Source organism: Rhinoraja longicauda, chromosome 3 (assembly GCF_053455715.1).
Source record: "Rhinoraja longicauda isolate Sanriku21f chromosome 3, sRhiLon1.1, whole genome shotgun sequence".
Lineage (NCBI taxonomy): Eukaryota > Metazoa > Chordata > Chondrichthyes > Rajiformes > Arhynchobatidae > Rhinoraja > Rhinoraja longicauda.
Window position 1 is genome coordinate 58,955,621 of NC_135955.1, and position 21,854 is coordinate 58,977,474.

At 43.5% G+C, this 21,854-nt stretch overlaps 1 protein-coding gene across 1 annotated transcript in view; it reads left to right on the forward strand.

Moving 5' to 3' along the window:
* The first annotated feature begins 14,481 nt into the window (after positions 1-14,481).
* LOC144592031 (guanine nucleotide-binding protein G(q) subunit alpha-like) overlaps positions 14,482-21,854 on the forward strand; it is a 153,412-nt gene continuing 146,039 nt past the window's right edge. Inside the window, 1 exon segment of the mRNA XM_078396223.1 lies at positions 14,482-15,388. Coding sequence (XP_078252349.1) covers positions 15,253-15,388 — 136 coding nt within the window. The 5' untranslated portion in view covers positions 14,482-15,252.

Consider the following 21,854-nt stretch of genomic DNA (forward strand, 5'->3'; position numbering starts at 1 on the left):
AGACCAGAGAATCTTGTTTCTCATGGTCTGTCCTTTAGGTGCCATTGGGCAAACTCCAAGCGGGCTGCCATGTACCTTTTACTGAGGAGTGCCTTCCGTCTGCTACTCTACCATAAAGGCCTGATTGGTGGAGTGCTGCAGATATAGTTGTCCTTCTGGAAGGTTCTCCCATCTCCACAGAGGAACTCTGGAACTCTGTCAGAGTGACCATTGGGTTCTTAGTCACCTCCCTGACCAAGGCACTTCTCCCCCAATTGCTCGAGTTGCCAGGCAGCCAGCTCTATGAAGATTCCTGGTCGTTCCAAAGTTCTTCCATTTAAGAATAATGGAGACCACTGTGCTCTTCGGGAACTGCAATGCTGCAGAAATAGTTTTATACCTTTCCCCAGATCTGTGTCTCGACACAATCCTGTCTCGGAGGTCCACGGACAATTCCTTTGTCTTCATGGCTTGGTTTTTGTTTTGACATGCACTGTCAACTGTGGGACCTAATATGGACAGGTGTGTGCAATTCAAAATCATGTCCAATCAATTTAATTTACCACTGGTGGACTCCAGTCAAGTTGTCAAAACATCTCAAGGATAATCAATGGAAACAGGGTGAACCTATGCTCAATTTTGAGTGTCATAGCAAAGGGTGTGAATACTTATGTAAATGTGATATTTCAGTTATTTCTTTTTAATTACTTTGCAAACATTTCGAGACACCTGTTTTCGCTTCTTCATTTTGGGGTATTGTGTGTAGATTGGTGATAAAAAAATGAATTTAATCCATTTTAAAATAAGGCTGTAACATCACAAAATGTGGAAAAAGTGAAGGGGTCATAATACTTTCTGAATGCACTGTAAGTACCTGACTTATGGTCACCTGTACATATAAGTGAGTTCCTATAAAGGTATTAAACATTGCTGTGTTCAAAAGAACTCTTAGAGGAGTATAGAGAATGTAGGAGTCATCCACAAGTCGCTAGTCGAGCTACTGCCTCAAAATGTCAGAGAAGCAGGTTCGATCCTGACCTTTGGGTGCAATCTGTGTGGAGTTTGTACGTTCTCCCTGTGCCCATGTGGTTTCATCCAGGTGCTCCAGTTTCCTCCCACATCCCAAAGATGTGCCGGTTTGTAGATTATTTGGCCTTTTGTAAATTGCTCCTATTTTGTAGGAAGTGGATGCACAAGTGGGATAACATAGAAATAGTGTGGCCAGGTGATCAATGGTTGGCTTGACCTCAATGGGACGATGGGCCTGTTTCTATGTTTTATATTTAAGCTAAAAAACTATATCTAAACTAAACTAAGTCTATTAAGGGGAAAAGATGAATAAAGGAGAAAATAGGATCCCTTAAAGGTCAATAGACAATAGACAATAGGTGCAGGAGTAGGCCATTCGGCCCTTCGAGCCAGCACCACCATTCAATGTGATCATGGCTGATCATTCTCAATCAATATTGACCTCCACTGCCCTCTGAGGCAGAGAATTCCACAGATTTACAACTCTCTGACTAAAAAAGTTTTTCCTCATCTCTGTTCTAAATGGCCTACCCCTTATTCTTAAACTGTGGCCCCTGGTTCTGGACTCCCCCAACATTGGGAACATGTTTCCTGCCTCTAACATGTCCAACCCCTTAATAATCTTATACGTTTCGATAAGATCCCCTCTTATCCTTCTAAATTCCAGTGTTTACAAACCTAGTCGTTCCAGTCTTTCAACATATGACAGTCCCGCCATTCCGGGAATTAACCTAGTAAACCTACGCTGCACGCCCTCAATAGTAAGAATATCCTTCCTCAAATTTGGAGACCAAAACTGCACACAGTACTCCAGGTGCGGTCTCACTAGGGCCCTGTACAACTGCAGAAGGACCTCTTTGCTCCTATACTCAACTCCTCTTGTTATGAAGGCCAACATTCCATTGGCTTTCTTCACTGCCAGCTGTACCTGCATGCTTCCTTTCAGTGACTGATGCACTAAGACACCCAGATCACGTTGTACGTCCCCTTTTCCTAACTTGACACCATTCAAATAATAATCTGCCTTCCTATTCTTACCACCAAAGTGGATAACCTCACACTTATCTACATTAAACTGCATCTGCCATGCATCCGCCCACTCACACAACCTGTCTAAGTCACCCTGCAACCTCATAGCATCTTCCTCACAGTTCACACTGCCACCTAGCTTTGTATCATCGGCAAATTTGCTAATGTTACTTTTAATCCCTTCATCCAAGTCATTGATGTATATTGTAAATAGCTGCGGTCCCAACACCGAGCCTTGCGGTACCCCACTAGTCACTGCCTGCCATTCTGAAAGGGACCCATTTATCCCCACTCTTTGATTTCTGTCTGTCAATCAACTTTCTATCCATGTCAGTACCCTACCTCCAATACCATGTGCTCTAATTTTGCCCACCAATCTCCTATGTGGGACCTTGTCGAAGGCTTTCTGAAAGTCGAGGTACACCACATCCACCGGCTCTCCCCTGTCAATTTTCCTGGTTACATCCTCAAAGAATTCCAGAAGATGAGCCAAGCTGTACAAAAGGGACGGATTGCACCTTAACTGGAGAGGTACCAACATCCTGGCAGCCAGGTTTGCTAATGCTACACGGGTAGGTTTAAACTAGATTGGCAAAGGGGTGGGATCTCATACAGGACAGAGGTTAGAGGTTGGTATGGAGGGTGGTGAGAGAAAGTTTAGTGAACAGAATAGACAGGTAAAAGGCGGAGAGCGAGGAAGGCGTGTTGGTTTAAACTTCACGTATTTTAATGCAAGGAGTAAGGCAGATGAGCTGAGGGTTTGGATCGGTACGTGCGACTGGGACGTTGTAGCCATTACCAAAACCTGGTTAAGAGAGGGGCAGGACTGGCAGCCAAATGTTCCAGGGTACAGGATCTCCAGGAGAGACAGGTGTGAAGGTAAAAGAGGATGGGGGAGTTGCATTGTTGGTTAGGGAGGATGTCACAGCAGTGGTCAGAGGGGACAATACGGACAGTTCGTCCAGTGAGGCGATACGGGTGGAGCAGAGGAACAAGAAAGGGATGATCACCTTGTTGGGGGTATACTACAGATCCCCGAATAGTCAACAGGAATTAGAAGAACAAATATGCCAGGAGATTGCAGACAGCTGCAGGTCAAATAACGTTGTTGTAGTAGGGGATTTTAACTTTCCCAATATTGACAGGGAAAATCATAGTGTGAAGAGTTTAGATGGGGTGCAATTTCTTAAAGGCCTTCAAGAGGGTTTTGTCCAGCAGTATGTAAAGGTTCCCACACGTGAGAGGGCAATACTTGACCCCTTATTGGGAAATTTGAAAGGCAAGTGAATGAAGTGTTCGTGGAGGAGCCTTTTAGGATAAGTGATCATTGTTCGATTAGGTTTAACATAGTTATGGATAGGGACAACTGGGGTAAGGCCAACTTTGAGGGTATGAGAGAAGGTCTCGCTCAAGTTGACTGGAGCAGGTTATTTGAGGGGAAAGGAACATCAGCCAAGTGGGATATTTTTAAAAGTGTGATGACAAAAGCTCAGGATATGTATGTCCCCGTTAGAGTGAAGGGTAAGGCAGGCAAACTTAAGGAAGCTTGGCTGATGAGGTGCTGGGCCCATTACTGTTTGTCATCTATGTCATTGATTTTAAAGCCCTCCCGAGAACAAATCAGAGAACTTGAATCAGAGGTTGGGAGAGAAGCACAGCTTGGAGCAAAGTCTGGTGATTGGTTGTTGTTTCCAAATTGTTTGATTGAGTAGCAAATAAAAATAAGGTGAGGGGTAGCGGAATGGCCTGTTAGGAGCGGCCATGTTGAGGTGAAGTGTGAATCTTAGGCGAGGAGGCTGAGGCAAGGAGGCAATCAGCAGCAGATAATCAGCAGCTGATCGGGAAAAATGTTCAATCAGGTCTGTGTCATCTATATCCTCCATTATAGGTGAGGCTCTCACTAGGGTCTCTTCTACATCCCGCAGCTCCGCTCTTGCTCCCCCTCCCCCCACTCGCAACAAGGACAGGATCCCCCTCGTTCTCACCTTCCACCCCACCAGCCAGCGGATCCAACATATCATCCACCAACATTTCCGTCACCTACAACAGGACCCCACCACTGGCCATATCTTCCCATCCCCTCCCCTCTCTGCGTTCCGCAGAGACCGCTCCCTCCGCAACTCCCTGGTCCACTCGTCTCTTCCTACCCAAACCACCCTAACCCCGGGCACTTTCCCTTGCAACCGCACGAGATGCAACACCTGTCCCTTTACCTCCACCCTCAACTCCATCAAAGGACCCAAACAGTCTTTCCAGGTGAGACAGAGGTTCACCTGCACCTCCTCCAACCTCATCTACTGCATCCGCTGCTCTAGATGTCAACTTATTTATATCGGCGAAACCAAGCGCAGGCTCGGCGATCGCTTCGCCGAACACCTGCGCTCGGTCCGCATTAACGCAACTGATCTCCCGGTGGCCCAGCACTTTAACTCCCCCTCCCATTCCCAGTCTGACCTCTCTGTCATGGGCCTCCTCCAGTGCCATAGTGAGGCCCGCCGGAAATTGGAGGAGCAGCACCTCATATTTCGCCTGGGCAGTTTGCGGCCCGGTGGTATGAACGTCGACTTCTCCAACTTCAGATAGCTCCTCTGTCCCTCCCTTCCCCTCCTCCTTCCCAGATCTCCCTCTATCTTCCTGTCTCCACCTATATCCTTCCTTTGTCCCACCCCCGACATCAGTCTGAAGAAGGGTCTCGACCCGAAACGTCACCCATTCCTTCTCTCCCGAGATGCTGCCTGACCTGCTGAGTTACTCCAGCATTTTGTGAATAAATCGATTTGTACCAGCATCTGCAGTTATTTTCTTATACTATAGGTCTGTGTGTAAGTTTTGTTATTTAATTATTGTTTAAGTTGCAGGCAAGTTGTTGCAGTGCTCCTCCTGCAGGATGTGGGAAGTCAGGGAAACTGCTAATACCCCTGATTACCACACTTGTGTGAATTGTGTCCAGGTGCAACTCCTTGCACCTGGACATAATTCACACAAGTGTGGTAATCACCGCGTTAGGGAACTGGAGCGGCAGTTGCATGATCTCAGGACCATCTGGAAAAATAATAGGTTCTTGGATGGAACATATCGCGAGGTTGTCATACTGAAGGTCCGGGGAGGGAGAAAGTGAGTGACCACGAGGAAGGGAGTGCAGGTGACTCCAGTGGCCGTACCACTTCAAAACAGGTACACCCTCTTGCGAGCTGTTGGGGTGGACACTCTTCAAGGTTGAGCAGCAGTAGCAAGCAGGGCTGTGACACCAACCTTGGCACTGAGGCTCAGCTGGGAAGGGCAAGGTCAGGCAGAGGCATAGCGGTAGGCGACTCTATGGCGTGCTGCCTCCCTGGTGCCATAGTCCAGGACGTCTTGGAGTGACTGCATGACATCCTCAAGGGGGAGCAGCCGGAAGTTGTTGTGCATGTTGTCACTAATTATATAGATAGGAAGAGGGAGGAGGTTATACAATATGAGTACTGGGTCGAAGGTTGAGAAGCAGGACCTCTAGGGTAGTTATCTCTGGATTGCTTCCAGTGCCACGTGCTAGTGAGGGTAAGAACAGCAAGCTAGGGGGAATGAATGTGTGGCTGAGGAGTTGGGGCAGGGAGTCAGATTTCCTTACATGGGGCAGGGAGTCATATCATTGGGAGCAGAGGTGACCTATACACGAGGGATGGGTTGCTCCTTAATTGGAGTGGTATCCATATCCTCATAGGCAGGTTTGCTAGTGCTACATGGGTGGGTTTAAACTAGATTGACAAGACCGAGGCAGGTGAGAGGTTAAAAGTCGGTATGGAGGGTGATGAGAGAAAATATAGAGGACAGAATTGGCAGGAGAAAGGGAGCGAGGAAGGAATATTGGTTTAAATTGCACTTATTTTAATGAAAGAGGCCTGATAGGTAAGGCAGATGTGCTTAGTGCATGGATGGGTATGTGTGACGGATGTTGTAGCCTTTAAGGAAATCTGGTTGAGAAGTTAGAGAAGTCAATGTTCATACCACTGGGGTGTAAGCTGCCCAAGCAAAATACGAGGTGCTGTTCCTCCAATTTGTGTTGGGCCTCACTCTGACAGTGGAGGAGGCCCAGGACAGAAAGGTCAGTGTGGGAATGGGAGGGGGAGTTGCAACCGAGTGATCAGGTAGGTTTAGGTGGGCTGAGAGGAGGTGTTCAGCAAAACGATCGCCGAGCCTGCGCTTGGTCTCGCCGATATATAGGAGTCCACACCTGGAACAGCGGATACAGTAGAAGAGGTTGGAGGAGGTGCAAGTGAACTTCTGCCTCACCTGAAAAGACTGCCAGGGTTCTTTTACAGTAGATGAGGTTGGACAGGAACTCATTCAAGTTGATTGGAGTAGATTTTTTGAAGGAAAAGGAATGTAATGGAAAGTGGGATGTTTTTAAAAGTGCACAGACATGAGTTCAGGACATGCATGCAGGGCCGTCTTAACGCATGGGCCTGATGGGCACTTGCCCGGGGGCCCACGAGCATAGGGGCCCCATGCTGATCTGTGTATGTTAAGTGACTTGCAATAAATAAATACTACTTTAAAAATGTAGGTTCAATAAGTGCTTTTTTCGCAACATTTTCGGTCACAAAGTGCTTCTCACAGCGATCTGTAAGTGCTTTTCGCAACAATGTAGCACCCTAAGTCCATCGCTAAGTGCTTTTCGGTAAGTGCTTTTCGCCGGAACGACAGGGGGGGGGGGGGCTGGTAGGGAAAGGGGGGTGGGGGAGAGTAACGGTAGGGGCCCCAGTACACTGCTTTGCCCGGGGGCCCATAATGCTGTAAAAACGGCCCTGCATGCATGAGCCTACTAGAGTGATGGGGCAGGCAAATGTAAGGAAGCCTGGATGATGAGGGAAATTGAGGCATTGGTCAAGTATAAGAAGGATGTATGGGACAAGGTGTAGGCAGCTGGGATCGTGTATCCCTGGAGGAGTTTCGGGAACTAAGTTGCAAGCTAATAAAGGAAATCAGAAGGGCAAAAAGGGGACAGGATATCGCTCTGGCAGATAGAATTACAGATAATCCCAAGGGATTTTAAAAGTACATAAAAGGGAAAAGGGTAGCTAGAGAGAGAGTACGACCCGTGTAAGAAGGAACTGCAGATGCTGGTTTAAACTGAAGATAGACATAAAAAGCTGGAGTAACTCAGCAGGACAGGCAGCATCGCTGTAGAGAAGGAATGGGTGACGTTTCGGGTTGAGACCCTTCTTCAGACGGAATCAAAGAGGTCAATGTGTGGTGCCACAGGTGAAGGGCACAGTCCTCAACGAGTATTTCTCCTGTTCTTACTGTGGAGAAAGACAGGAGGACGGAGGAACTAGGGGTAGCCACTGGAAGTGTCTTGAGAGCAGACAGTATTATGATTACGTATGCAGATAGACAAATCTCCCGGGCCTGATCAAATATATCTGAGAATACTGTTGGAAGCTAGAGAGGCAATTGCAGGAGCTCTCACGGTGATTTATGAGTTGTCAATAAATATAGGCGAGGTGCTGGAAGGCGTCAGAAGGCAAATGTTGTGCCTCTACTCAAGAAGGGCTGCAGGGAAAAGGATGGGAATTATAAGCCCGTGAGCTTAACATCTGTGGTCAGAAAGATACTAGGGAGTATTCTGAGGGATAAGATATACATGCATTTAGATGGACAAGGGCTGACTAGGGATAATCAACATTGTTTTGTATGTGGGCGGTTGTGTCTCACGAATTTGAGTTTTTGGAAGATGTGACCAAAAAGGTCGATGAAAGGTCGATGTTAACATCATAGACATGGATTTCAGTAAGTCATTCAACAAGGCTAGAGGGTGATACAGTGTGGAAACAGACCCTTCGGCCCAACTTGCCCACACCGGCCAGCATGTCCCAGCTACACTAATCCCACCTACCAGCATTGTGCAAAATCCTTCCAAACCTGTCCTATCCATGTACCTAGATTCCAGGTTCCAGGGTTCCGCATAGGAGGCTGCGCTGGAAGGTTAGATCCAATGGGATTCATGGTCAGATAGCTGAAGGGATAGAAAATTGGCTTCTTGGAAGGAAGCAGAGGGTGATGGTTGAAGGTTGCTATTTGGACTGGAGGCCTGTAATTAGTGGTGTGCCTAAGGCTTCGGTGCTGGGCTCATAGCTATTTGTCATCTATCTCAATGATTTGGATGAGAACGTACATGATATGATTAGCACATTTGCAGATGACATAAAAGTAGGTGGCATTGTGGATAGTGAAGATGGTTGTCAAAAATTGCAGCAGGATCTTGATCGGTTGGGCAGATGGGCTTAGGAATGGTTGATGGAATTTAATACAGAGAAATGTGAGGTGTTGCATTTTGGGAACACTAACATAGGCAGGACTTACACAGTGAATGGTAGGGCTCTGGGGAGTGTTGTCGAGCAGAGGGGTCTAGGAGTACAGGTCCATAATTTATTGAAAGTGGCATCACAGGTAGATAGGGTGGTCAAAAATACTTTTGGCACATTGGCCTTCATCAATCAGAGTATTGCGTATAGAAGTTTGGAGATCATTTTGCAGTTATAAGACATTGTTGAGGGCGCATTTACAGTAGACCATTTTGTTCAGTTCTGGGCACCGTTATAGGAATATATGTTGTCAAACTAGAAAGGTTGCAGAGATGATTTACAAGGATGTTGCCAGGACATCCAGGGCCTGAGCTATAGGGAGGGAGAGGTTAAACAGGCTAGGACTTGTTTCTTGGAATGCAATAGGATGAGGGGTGGACTTATAGAGGTGCACAAAATCATGGGAGGGATAGGGTGGATACAGTCTCTAGCCAAGAGTGCGGGAATCAAGAACCAGAGGACATAGGTTTAAGGTAAGGGGGAAAAGATTTAATCGGAACCTGAGGGGTAACTTTTTCTCACACAGAGTGGTGGGTGTATGGAACGAGCTGAGGTAGTTGAGGCAGGTAATATCACAACGTTGAAGAAGCATTTAGACAGGTACATGTATACGATGGGTTTAGAGGGATATTGGCCAAACACAGGTGGGACTATAGATGGGACGTGTGGGCAGGTTCAGCCAAAGGGCCTGTTTTCACATTGTAAGACTCTATGACTCTGTTACCAACTATATATATGTTCGTGATTGATTTGTTCCCCTGAGATCACTGGAAACAAGGTAGGAATGTTACTGATAAAGAATATTCCATAGATGATCAGCAAATTGTCTTCAGTTATGATTAAGTTGGCACTGTCAATGTAAATGTAAAAATACTATTCCAAAAAATATTATATAACAAAATAATCTTACAGAAATGGTAATATACATGAAGGAAAAGAGAGAATGATATAATGTAAGAGCAGAAGATTAATGCTCAGTAGGACAGATACCATCAGTGAAGAAATAAATAAAGTTAAAGTTTCAGCTTAATGGATTTTCTTCGGATAATGATTTAAAAGGTCATGAACCCAGCTATTAACGTTGTTTCTCCCTTAATGGATTCAGTCTTATTCAGATTTTCTGAATTTTCTTTTGTAGAACATTGTGATGCTTCAGTCAATATTGCATTTTTTTCAGTTGCAGAGATACCAAAATTATCCTAGAATACCATCAAGCTAGTAGTATTAACCTGACTGAGGGCCACCACCAGAAAACATGGGCTTTTTGATTGAATTCCCAGTCCTTCAAAATCACTGAATATGGAGTTGCAGTAAATATATATACAGCAGTTTGAATAGTTAAGTGATCCATTTCACTATAGTTCCTTTTATAACTGACCATTAAAAATGAACTTCTTTGGGGTATACTTATGCAAGGACATAAAGATCTGTGAACAAAGCAACCTTGCAACTCAGACAGAAAATAAAATTTTAAAATGTATTTCATGACTATTGTATTTGTCATATTTTTGGTTAAGTTTATATGACTTTTAAATGATATATATGAAGTATTTGTGCTGGAAATATTTATTGTAGCAAATCTGATAAACTGTTCTTAAAATATGAATATGTATACATATGTGTGGTTTATTTTAATATATTTAACACATTATCAGGCATCAGTGGGTATTGAACATCAAAGCTGGTTAGGTGAATGAGGAAGACCATTTAACCTGTCTAACCTTGCTCTATGCAGGAGTAGAGGGGTAAGAGCATTGATGTAGAAAACAAATTAAATGCAATCAAGAGATGTATCAGCTATGGTAGAGAGAAAATCACAGTTCAGGAAGAAGGAAGCCTTCTGAGGCACTGCATAAATCTTTCACAACTTACACCAGTTTCAAAAAGATTCCACAATCAGATGCACCTTCCCCTCCATTCACCCTTCAAACATCCTCCTACCCAGGCATAAGCCACAAACTGCGGAGTATCCTGGGCAATACATCTCACTCCCTCCATGACATACTGGTCAACCTCACGAGTACCTTCAGCAACAGACTGGTTCCACCAAGATGCAGGACAGAACGCCACAGGATATCCTTCTTCCCTGTGGCTATCAAACTTTACAATTCCTCCCCCTTCTGTCATGGGGTAGACTGAGACTGAGACTGACTCCCCTCCCCCTCCCCCCCCCCCCCCCCCCTCACCTCAATCTTTACACATCCCCCAAGCCTTTCCACTCGTCACTTTAATTTCATGTTTCATGTATTTAGTGTTTTTTTATGACTGTTGGGAGATCAATTTCCCTCCTGGGATAAATAAAGTTCTATTGTATAGAATTGTATCGTATCATATATTAAGCGGTCCATTCTCTTCGTGACTTCCTTTTCACTGCTCCCAACTCCACAATCTCTTCCTCTTCTCCATGCAATCTGGAAGATATAACATGACATTTTATCTCATACCTTCCCATCATCCAGAGATTCAAACTATCCTTCTATTTAAAATAATGATAATGATTCATTTGCATTTCTTCCAAAAATCTATTATGCTCTATTGCGTGTCCGGTGTGCTCTTGTCTGCATTGGACGAACAGATCAGGAGATTGCTACAGTAAGTATTAATGTTTTTGCTCTTTTAAATATACGTGAATGACCAGGTGAACCAACTAAACACATAAAACTCCACGTGCAGCCGGCATGTTTTTTATAGTTAGGTTGACTAAAGACTTTGCTGCTCATCAGCGTAACCAAATCCAAACAAATCACAGGTGAGCCCCTTCTAATTATGCACTCATGATGCAAATAAAAGACTAAACATCAACAGTAACAATGCCCAATTTTCTCTCTCTGCACAAATCTCAGCATCAAAACAGAACATTATTAACATTTGCAGGTTGGGCAGTTTCTTTGAAGAGAGATGTTTTAAGTTGACCTTTTCACCAGAACAAGGAAGCATTTGAACTTGATGTTTTAAATTGCTAAGAAGGTTAGGGGTGAAGTAGAAAAAAACCCACCTGTTAGTGGGTGACCAAGAGAAACAGAATGACACAAAGTAGTGCTGGTGGAGAGAAGGTGGTGAAGGCTTGTTAATCTGAGTTGATCAATCCGGGGATGTGAACAGAAAGAGAATAATGAGGACAGAGAATCGGGAAAGTAAAATGCTGGAGCTGAGAGACCTAAAATACTGCATTTTTTGTCAATTTTACATTCCTAAATGTAACATCTCCAAGTTTGTGGATGGCACAAAGCTGGGTGACAGAGTAAGCTGTGAAGAGGATGCTATGAGTCTGCAGGATGACTTGGATAGGTTGGTTGAATGGGCAGATGCACGGCAGATGTAGTATAATGAGGATAAATGTGAGGTTATCCAATTTGGTGGCATGAACAAGAAGGCAGATTATTATCTGGATGGGGTCAGATTAGGAAATGAGGAGGTGCAACGAGACCTGGGTATCCTTGTACAACAGTCACTGAAAGTAAACATGGAGGTATAGCAGGCAGTGAAGAAAGCAAATGGTTTTCATGGCCTTCATTACGAGAGGATTTGAATATAGGAACAAGGAGGTCCTACTGCAGTTGTACAGGGCCCTGGTGAGACCACACCTGGAGTATTGTGTGCAGTTTTGAGGAAGGACATTCTTGCTATTGAGGGAGTGCAGTGTAGGTTCACCAGGTTAATTCCTGGGATGGCGGGACTGACATATGATGAAAGAATGGATCAACTGGGTTTATATTCACTGGATTTGGAAGGATGAGAGAGGATCTTATAGAAACATATAAAATTCTTAAGGGGTTGGACAGGTCAGATGAAGGAAAAATGTTCCCGATGTTGGGGGAGTCCAGAATCAGGGGTCACTGTTTAAGAATAAGGGGTAGGCCACTGGGGACTGAGATGAGGAAAAATGTTTTCACCCACAGAGTTGTGAATCTGTGGAATTCTCTGCCACAGAAGGCAATGGAGGTCAATTCACTGGATGTATTTAAGAGAGAGTGAGATATAGTCTTAGGGCTAATGGAATCAAGGGATATGGGAGAAAGCGGGAACGGAGTAGTGATTTTGGATGATCAGCCACGATCATTTTGAATGGCTGTGCTAGCTCAAAGGGCCGAATGGCCCGCTCCTGCACCTATTTTCTGTTTCTAAAATATTCAGCAGGTTATGCAGCATCTGTGGAGAGGTAAAATGAAGTTAACATTACAGGATGAAATCCTTTCATGAGAACAGACCATTTACAAATTGGAAAAACTTGTTTTCTAAAATAGTTGACCAGTGTTGAATCCTGAAGATTGTAATATGGACCCACATAGGTCCAAGCTATGATACAATACGATACGATAAAACTTTATTTATCCCAGGAGGGAAATTGATCTGCCAACAGTCATAAAAACACAAAACATGAAATACATGAAACAAATGTGGGTCCAAGGTATCCCTGCCTCATTGTTGGATATGTTGGACGTCCTTATCTCAGTCCTATTCAGACCTCTCCCTTGCTATTTTTCCTGATTATATGTATGATTATAAAGTTGCTGCTTCTTGCCTTCTACAGAACTTGAAGGATTTTGGAGAAGATAATAAAAATGTAACTTGCAGACACAATAACCAATTAAGTGATTAATTAATATGTTAATCTTTATAGCAAAATAAAGAGTAGAATTGTGAACTTGATCAGTGCCCAATTAGTAGAGGCTGTGAACTGAAATGAATGGAATAGGGCTGGAGATTTGGTGAGGTCGGGGCAGGCAGAGGTTTAGATAGTAAAAAAACTGTTACGTTTGTCTTGTGCTGCATATATCTTACCATGAAGGTGATTGATGAGTGGATTTCCTATGCACTAAAGAGACTGTCCGTGATAAGATTAGGTCATGGAGTCAATTGAGTTAAAAGCCTTTACAACATACACAACTCATATAAATTACGTCTAACGCCGTGCACATTTCCCCCACTGAATACAGATGATTACACTACATGAACATTGTCCATTTTACAAGATTTTTCCGTGAGCTTCTTCTTCGGTACTAAACTTTGTCACTTCACTAACAGTAATAAAATCCCAAATACATATTGAGATAATGTTACACGATTGCCAAAAGCACCTTCTATGGCAACGGCGAAAATAAGCATCCGCCACCCTCTAAAAAGGAACCATCCCTGGGTGCGTTACTGCTGCAAAACGAAATCTCGTAGCTGAGTGAATCGTTCACTGCTAAATGAATACAAAAGTTGTGCTTCAGGAAATTGATAGGAGTGCTACTGATTCGTAAAAGAGCCGTGTTCTGCTCACTCAATTACAATGTTAACTGGGATTTGCGTTACTCGAGTTTTTTGACATTGTAGCCTTTTTTCTTGAATATGTTGGAAGACAGCAACAGTTCCCAGTGCTGTTATAGCTGTTATTCTATCACGTCGAGGAAAAGCAATTATGATCTAGAGAGTGAGTATTGGATTTTCAAGCACAATAAAAACATAAGCGTTCATTTGGTAGTATCTCGATATTTCTGAGTCTATATCGTTTTTAAAAGGATGCATCTGAATAAGCAGTGGCGTCCTGTTGCTCTGTGGATGTGTCAACAGAATACGGGATAGGGCAATTTGAAATTATTCATCCTATCTTAAATTGATATTTCAACATCGAGAGGAAGGTTACGACGTGCTTACGATGTACAACAAATATTCGTCTAAATATTGGACCTCAGCAAAACAAGGAGAAAAAAAGTGGCGCAATATCTACTTTTCTAAGTTTTTTAAATCCATTACCATGCATAATTCACATAAAAGTATGCTACTGGTCATAAAATCTACACCCCCCCCCCCCCAACCCTTTTTGATTTACAGCGTCATTTTTTTTTGCTACAGAAACCCACTACGGGTTTCATACAACCGGGGACGAGGCAATCAAGCCAAAAGTGTATGCACAAATGTAATAAATGGGAAATTATTCAAAATGTCCATTTGGGAACAAGAATAACGCGGATAATAAAATGCATTCTTCCAGTCCCTCGGCTCAGCATCGCCTCTGACTGTTTTTCAGGGACCCCACTCTCCCTCTCCCTCTCCCTCTCCCAGGTGTGTGCAGCAACTGTGATTTTGCAGCTGCATTCCCAGTCCCTCCAGTGAGAGGGAGGGAGTGAAGTGTCCGCCATATTCTTTCCAGTTTACCACGCCCGTGGATCTGGGGGAAAGCAGCGGCAGCAGCAACAACAGCAGCAGTTTTTTTCCTCTCTCTCCCTCTCTCTCTCTTTCTTTCTTTCTTTCTCTCTCTTTCTTTCTCTCACCCCACCCCCCTTTCTTTCTTTCTCTCTCTCACACCCCCCTCCTTCCTTTCCCCGCTCCCGGCCGCCTCTCCGGCTCCAGAAACTGGTCGCGAAGCTAACGGCGGAGAAAGTGACAGCGGCACGGAATCAACAACCGTGTGTCTGCACGTTGCAAGGAGCAAGAGTGAAGAGGGTTGTCGCAGGATAGACAGACTTGTAATCCATTATCGCGCCAGGAGAAAAACCCAAGGACCAGGAGAGAGATTGGAAATCTCTAGCTCCCGATTTTGAAAATAGTCAGCCTCAGCCCTTCTGGTTTGTGTGCCAGATTTACAGTGTCATTGTGATTTTTTTTCCTTCTCCTGCAACCCCCATTTTAAAAACTCCCCGCATATTCTCCATGTTTAGTAAGGTTGTAGAATACTGAGGAGGACCCCCCTCCCACACACACAGACATTGCACACACACACACACACACACACACGGACGTTGCACACACACACGGACGTTGCACACACACACGAACATTGCACACACAAACACATTGCACACACACAGACATTGCACACACGAGCACATTGCACACACAAGCACATTGCACACACACAAGCACATTGCACACACAAGCCGGCTCCATGACTCTCGACTCCATCATGGCGTGCTGCCTGAGCGAGGAGGCGAAAGAAGCAAAAAGGATCAACGCGGAGATCGAGAGGCAGCTGCGGAGAGACAAGCGGGATGCGCGCAGAGAGCTCAAACTGCTACTACTCGGTGAGTCTTGGAGATGGAGCGGATGGGATGGGGTTAATGCATTGTGTATTTTTTAAAAAGCAAATAGTTTGCATTTATTTTTAAAAGACCACCCTTGGCCGGAGACCCGACCCCCCCCCCCCGCCACACCAAGGGAATGTAACAAATTGTGTGTCCGCTCTCACTCAGCCACATACGTGAGGTTGCGGGTTGTGATCTACTATTCGTTTCGTGTTATGTATTAACTTTCGAGGTATTGTGATGCCGATTTGGAAATATCGTCATTATCTCTGATTTTATTACCTAGAAAGGGTATATGTGGCAATCAGGATTATTTGCTCTTTGATAATTAGAATGTCCTACTTGCAGGCACCAAAACAGATAATTTGCTGTGATATCTTCCTGTAAAGCCCTCATCGGAATCCTTTAAGTGAAGTCATTTTGTATTGGCAAAGCATTGTAAACGTATTTGATCAATTATAACAATCCGGAGCATCTCATTTCAGTTAATCCTGTAGTTAATTTTCAAATAAATACGTATTTGTAGAGTGGAACTGGTGTTTTTGATGTGCTGTTATTCATTGAGGGGGAGGGGGAGGGGGAGGGAGAGGGAGAGGGAGGGGGAGAGGGAGAGGGGGAGGGGGGGAGGGGGGGGAGGGGGGGAGGGAGGAGAGAGGGGGGGGGGGATTAAACGATGATTGATTTGGAAACGATCACAATACATAGGTCCCCTTTATTCTGTGGCATTGGTTGACTGATATGGCTGAACATCCCAAAGAGGATGCAAGTTGTATAGCACACGATTTGTACTTTTTCTTGTAAGTAGACTATTGGATTACATAAATAGGGCCTAACAATGCAGTGATTCTTTTTCGTTTATGATTTTATTCAATTCCCAAGTCAAAAAACTGAAATTTAAAACCATCTGATCTTTCCTCCAAGATTTTGATAATATACACCATTTCATCAACTGGGACTTTGGAGTACCACATTTTGATAAGCAATGTACAGTACTGTACAACATTCACAAATGACCAGCCTTCACAAAGCCAAAAGTAGAGAAACACACAATTGTACCAAGTGCACTCTTTGCAGGCAGAGAAAGCTAGTGATATAATGAGGGATGTCATTACCTTGGATTATATAATGAAATGGATTGCCTGTTCACAATAACCACAGAGATTGATCCTATTGTACAGATAGTAAACATCAATGAAGGGGAAATAGTCTCATGGGAATTAATAGAGAGCTTCATTTTTAGGAGTGAAACAGCATTCAATCGTGGGAGAGAGATTAATACATTGCAAAATTTTTGTTTCAGGTGACAAATATACTTAGTGCTCTTGAGTTATTCAGTGATGTCTTCATCTGTGTGTTTGTACTGGAAGCTTATCTGAAGAACAACAAAAAAAAACATTTTGCCTCTGTCTTTTAAATGCATCCACAGCGCTGCAATTATTGATCTTTGTAAACATTTATATGAATTCAAGTTGTTAGGCAGGACGTACACTTACTGCTTGAGCATGGTTGATAGGACTGTAGGGTTAAACTCCTCTGCTTGAGCTTTGGGTTATGGTCTATGTAATCTAATCACTAAAATATCTTACTGTAATATATTTGTTCTTGAGAAATATTAACCAGTGAAAAGTTTGAACTTCAAGATGCAACTGGCATTGTGCTTTTAACCTCCCTGACAAATGCATTGATTAATGAGATTATCTGTGTATGGCACGAGCTATTTTGAAATGTCACAACTTATCTTGTTTTTAAGACATTTAGCCTGGCACCTAAGTGTTTTCCTGTGCTTTCAAATTGATTATTTTTTTAAAAGGCCGAATGCCTGATTTTTAAATGGATCTAATTTGTATGATAGTAGATGACATCATTACACTGCAATAAAGCTTAAAATAGAATTAATACTAGAATAACCATTAGTTACTGCAGAATTGGGTTAGAAGGTTAAAACAGAAGAGTGCAGATGATCCAATTAAAGATTCCACTGCGACACCATAATGATTACACTGGGCCATGATTCTGGCTGTGTTTATGTTTATGACAGAATGAATATTCTAAGGTAATGATTGACAAACCTTGAAGTCTGTTTTTAGGTCCTGCTGCATGTAGTTTATCATGGTATATTGTTGATAATAATGGAGTACATTTTATCACCATTAATATTCTGGGGTGAAATAATAAACTATTGGAAATGCTCTGCACGACAGGCAGCATTGATGGAAAAATGTTCAAAATTAATATATGAAGTTTGAGACTTTTCATCTCTGCCCGGAAATGTTACTTCAGTTATTTTCTTTCTTCAGACATTGCCTGACCTGAATGTTTCCAGCATTTTGTTTTTACTTAGAGATGACATTTTAAAACTGCTTTTTTAGATTTAGATTTAGAGATACAGCGCAGAAACAGGCCCTTTGGCCCACCGGGTCCGCGCCGCCCAGCGATTCCCGCACACTAACACTATCCTACACCCACTAGGGACAATTTTTACATTTGCCCAGCCAATTAACCTACATACTTGTACGTCTTTGGAGTGTGGGAGGAAACCGAAGATCTCGGAGAAAACCCACGCAGGTCACGGGGAGAACGTACAAACTCCGTACAGGCGGCGCCCGTAGTCAGGATCGAACCTGAGTCTCCGGCGCTGCATTCGCTGTAAGGCAGCAACTCTACCGCTGCACCACCGCGCCGCCCTGATTCTGATGAGACTACATCTGCAAAACTACTTGCAGTTAAAGCTTTCCTTTTACAGAAAATGCTACATGATTGACCCGTAAACTTTGAGAAATGGCATGCAAGAAGAGTTGACTAAACTGGAGCTTTGTCTTGCAAATTAAAGTGGAAATAAAATGCATTCAAAAATTATAAGGACATAGACGAATTTTGTCGACACTTTGCACTTTCTTTATACGTTAGGTGTCAAAGTTACTAATAATGGGAAAGGAAATGAGAGCTGAAATTTCTTTTGCTAAAATAGATGGGAAAAATGTGGGTCCGATTACATGTATAGAACTTTCAAGAAGAATGAAATAAATTCTTGATAAGTTGGGATTTGGGGTTATTAGAAATACCAAGGGAATACTGAGTAGCTCCGCCAACTGGCATTCTGCCCGAAACTGTTGCTATAAGCTTGCTATGTTGATTATGATACTGGTGCAACTTGCTATGCTAAAGATGAATCTGGAAGAAATTGTGCAGTGAACCAAAGGATAGTAACTCCAGTTTCTGCATGTTAATTGTGTGCAATGTTATCAGATAATTGGGAAGCTAATTTTATCATGGAAACCTTGTGACATTATCAAAAAAAACATGGGCATCAATTTATATCTTGCAGTTTTAAGACTCTCTGTCAGCTTTGCTGGTGCATGATTGTTTTCCTAATTAATATCTGATAAATAAACTCATGGCAAAAATGTATCTGTGTGAAAATTGGTGATTTGTCACAAGGTACTCATCCAAAAGGCCATTCTTTGGATGCTAAAGTAAAAAGTGGACTTCCACTGTATATTCGACTGTTAGCATTTTGTGTGAACGTCATCCAATTAAGAAGTTAATCAGTGGAAGCCTTGGATGAACCAGGAGATCCGCATTCTTCTGAGGACCAGATCCCAGACATTCAGGTCTGGTGACGCAGAGGTCTACAAGAAGTCCAGATACGACCTTGACAAGGCCATCAAAAAGGCCAAAAGGGACTTCCGCTCAAAGCTGAAAGATGAGGCGGATGTTCGGCAAATGTGGCAGGGCTTGAATGCCATTACCTTCTACAAGGCGAAATCAGGAGGCAGCTCAAGCGACAACGACGCATCTCTCCCTAACGAGCTCAATGCGTTCTATGCATGCTTTGATAGGGAGAACACTGATGTGCCTTTCCGAGCCCCCATACGCCCTGATGGCATTACAGTCACAGTCACAGAGGCCGATGTCAGAAAATCCTTCAGGGGCTGAACCCTCGGAAAGCGCCTGGACCTGATGATATACCCGGTCGAGTTCTCAAAACCTGTGCAGACCAACTGGCTGAGGTTTTTGCGGACATTTTCAACCTCTCTTGACTGAGGTCTGAGGTTCCCACCTGCTTTAAGAGGGCATCAATAATACCAGTACCCAACAAGAGTAAGGTGACGTGCCTCAATGACTATCGACCAGTGGCACGAACGTCCATGGTGATGAAGTGCTTTGAGAGGTTGGTTATGGTGCATATCAACTCCTACCTCAACAAGAACCTCGACCCACGTCAGTTCGCCTACCGTCAGTCACAACAGGTCAATGGAGGATGCGATCTTATTGGCTCTCCACTCTGCAATGGACTACTTGGACAATTAAAACCACTTGCGCCGAACAGCTCGGCGTTCAATACCATCATCCCCTCCAAGCTGGTTACCAGGTGCCAGGCGGAAGAGGGCTCTGCCCGAGCAAGCTGCCTGCCCCTTTTCCGGGGTTACGACGCGCCCGGGTGGTGTTGGAGAGGGACTACGCGCTGTCCACGGGTACCCTGGGGGATTTCCAGGACTGTTGGACACAGCGGGGGTTTGGATGCATACTGGATAGGGATTGTAATATAGTTGTATAATAGTTTCATTTGGTATATTTGTTTGTATTGTATTCTGGTGGTGGGTTCTATTTTGTTTTATTGCATTGTAAATATTGTTTTTAAATAATTGAATACATTTTTTAAATTTAAAGTTGGTTACCGAGCTCACGGAACTGGGCCTCTGCGCATCCCTCTGCAATTGGATCCTCGACTTCCTCACCCACAGACCACAGTCTGTTAGAATTGGCAGAAATACTTCTTCCTTATTAACAATCAGTACGGGAGCACCTCAAGGTTGTGTGCTCAGCCCCCTGCTCTACTCACTCTATACTCATGACTATGTAGCCGGACAGAGTGCGAACTCCATCTTCAAGTTCGCCGACGACACCACCATTGTTGGCCGAATTACAGATGGTGATGAGTCAGAGTATAGATGTGAGATCGACCGATTGACCAAATGGTGCCAGCACAACAATCTGGCTCTCAATATCAGTAAAACCAATGAACTGATTGTGGACTTTGGAAGAGTAAGGATGAGGACTCACAATCCTGTTTATATCAACGGGACGATGGTAGAGAGAGTCAAAAACATCAAATTCCTGGGTATGCATATTCCCAAAGATCTTTCCTGGACCCAGCACACTGATGCAATTATAAATAAAGTACATCAACGCCTCTACTTCCTGAGAAGATTACGGAGATTCGGTATGTCAGAGAAGATTCTCTTGAACTTCGACAGATGTACAATAGAGAGCATATTGACTGGTTGCATCATGGCCTGGTTCAGCAACTTGAACGCCCAGGAGCGAAAAAGACTGCAAAATGTTGTGAGCACTGCCCAGTCCATCACCAGCTCTGATCTCCCCACCATCAAAGGGATTTATCGGAGTCACTGCCTCAAAAAGGCAGCCAGCATCATCAGAGACCCGCACCATCCTGACCAAGTTCTCATTTCACTCCTGCCATCGGGAAGAAGGTACAGGAGCTTGAAAACTGTAACGTTCAGGAACAGCTTCTTCCCTACAGCCATCAGGCTGTTAAACACTACAACCTCAAATAAGCTCTGAACTACAATAGACTATTATTATTATTATTATTATTTGTCTTTTGTGTGTGCGTGTGTATGTGTATACGTATATATGCATATGTATATATATGTGTGTGTACTTGTGAGTGTATATATATACACACTGAACATATTGTATACTATGTTAACAGCACATTTCTACGTGGAAGTCTTGATAAATTGATCTAGAACATAAATATATGACCCTGATCTAACAGATATAATTTCTGCGTAGTGTTGCAGCCATAGGAGATCTTCGTCCCAGCTGCGACAAAGCTTCATAACTGACAAACTTCTACATTACACAGAAGAGAATAAACTTTCCTCCCACTCCACCAAGAGGAAGGGGGGAAAATGATATCTATGATTGTAAAAAGTTGACTGATCATTTTCTTTTGATGTCAAACCAATTTTATTTCCTTTCTCTTCACACTTGTCTTTCCCCTACCTTCTCTTCACACTTGTCTTTCCCCTACCTTCTCTCCTCCATGCCTGGAACAATCTCGGCTCAAGTGCAGCTCAATAACAGGATTTGGTATGTGTTAATGAATATGACAGTAACGCAGCTTAAATGTGCTGAATCATTGTTTTTCTCGTGTTTGTGAATGATGGTGGGTCTAAAGTGGTTTCTGATTCAGAAAATTCTGCTTTAGAAATTTTCCTCTTGTGCTTGTATCTTATTAGCAGCAACTCTTATTTAAAAGTACCCCAGAAATTATTCATTTCTCAAACAAGGAATTATTTGCTTCCAGTGTTGCAAATAAAAATGATTTGCCCCAGATGCAGCAACTTGGAGCAAGATCTCTTGACTTCAAATGAACACACACCATTTTGATAGAAGGATGTTTATTCCATTTAAATTCTTCTTAAAGTGCAATAAG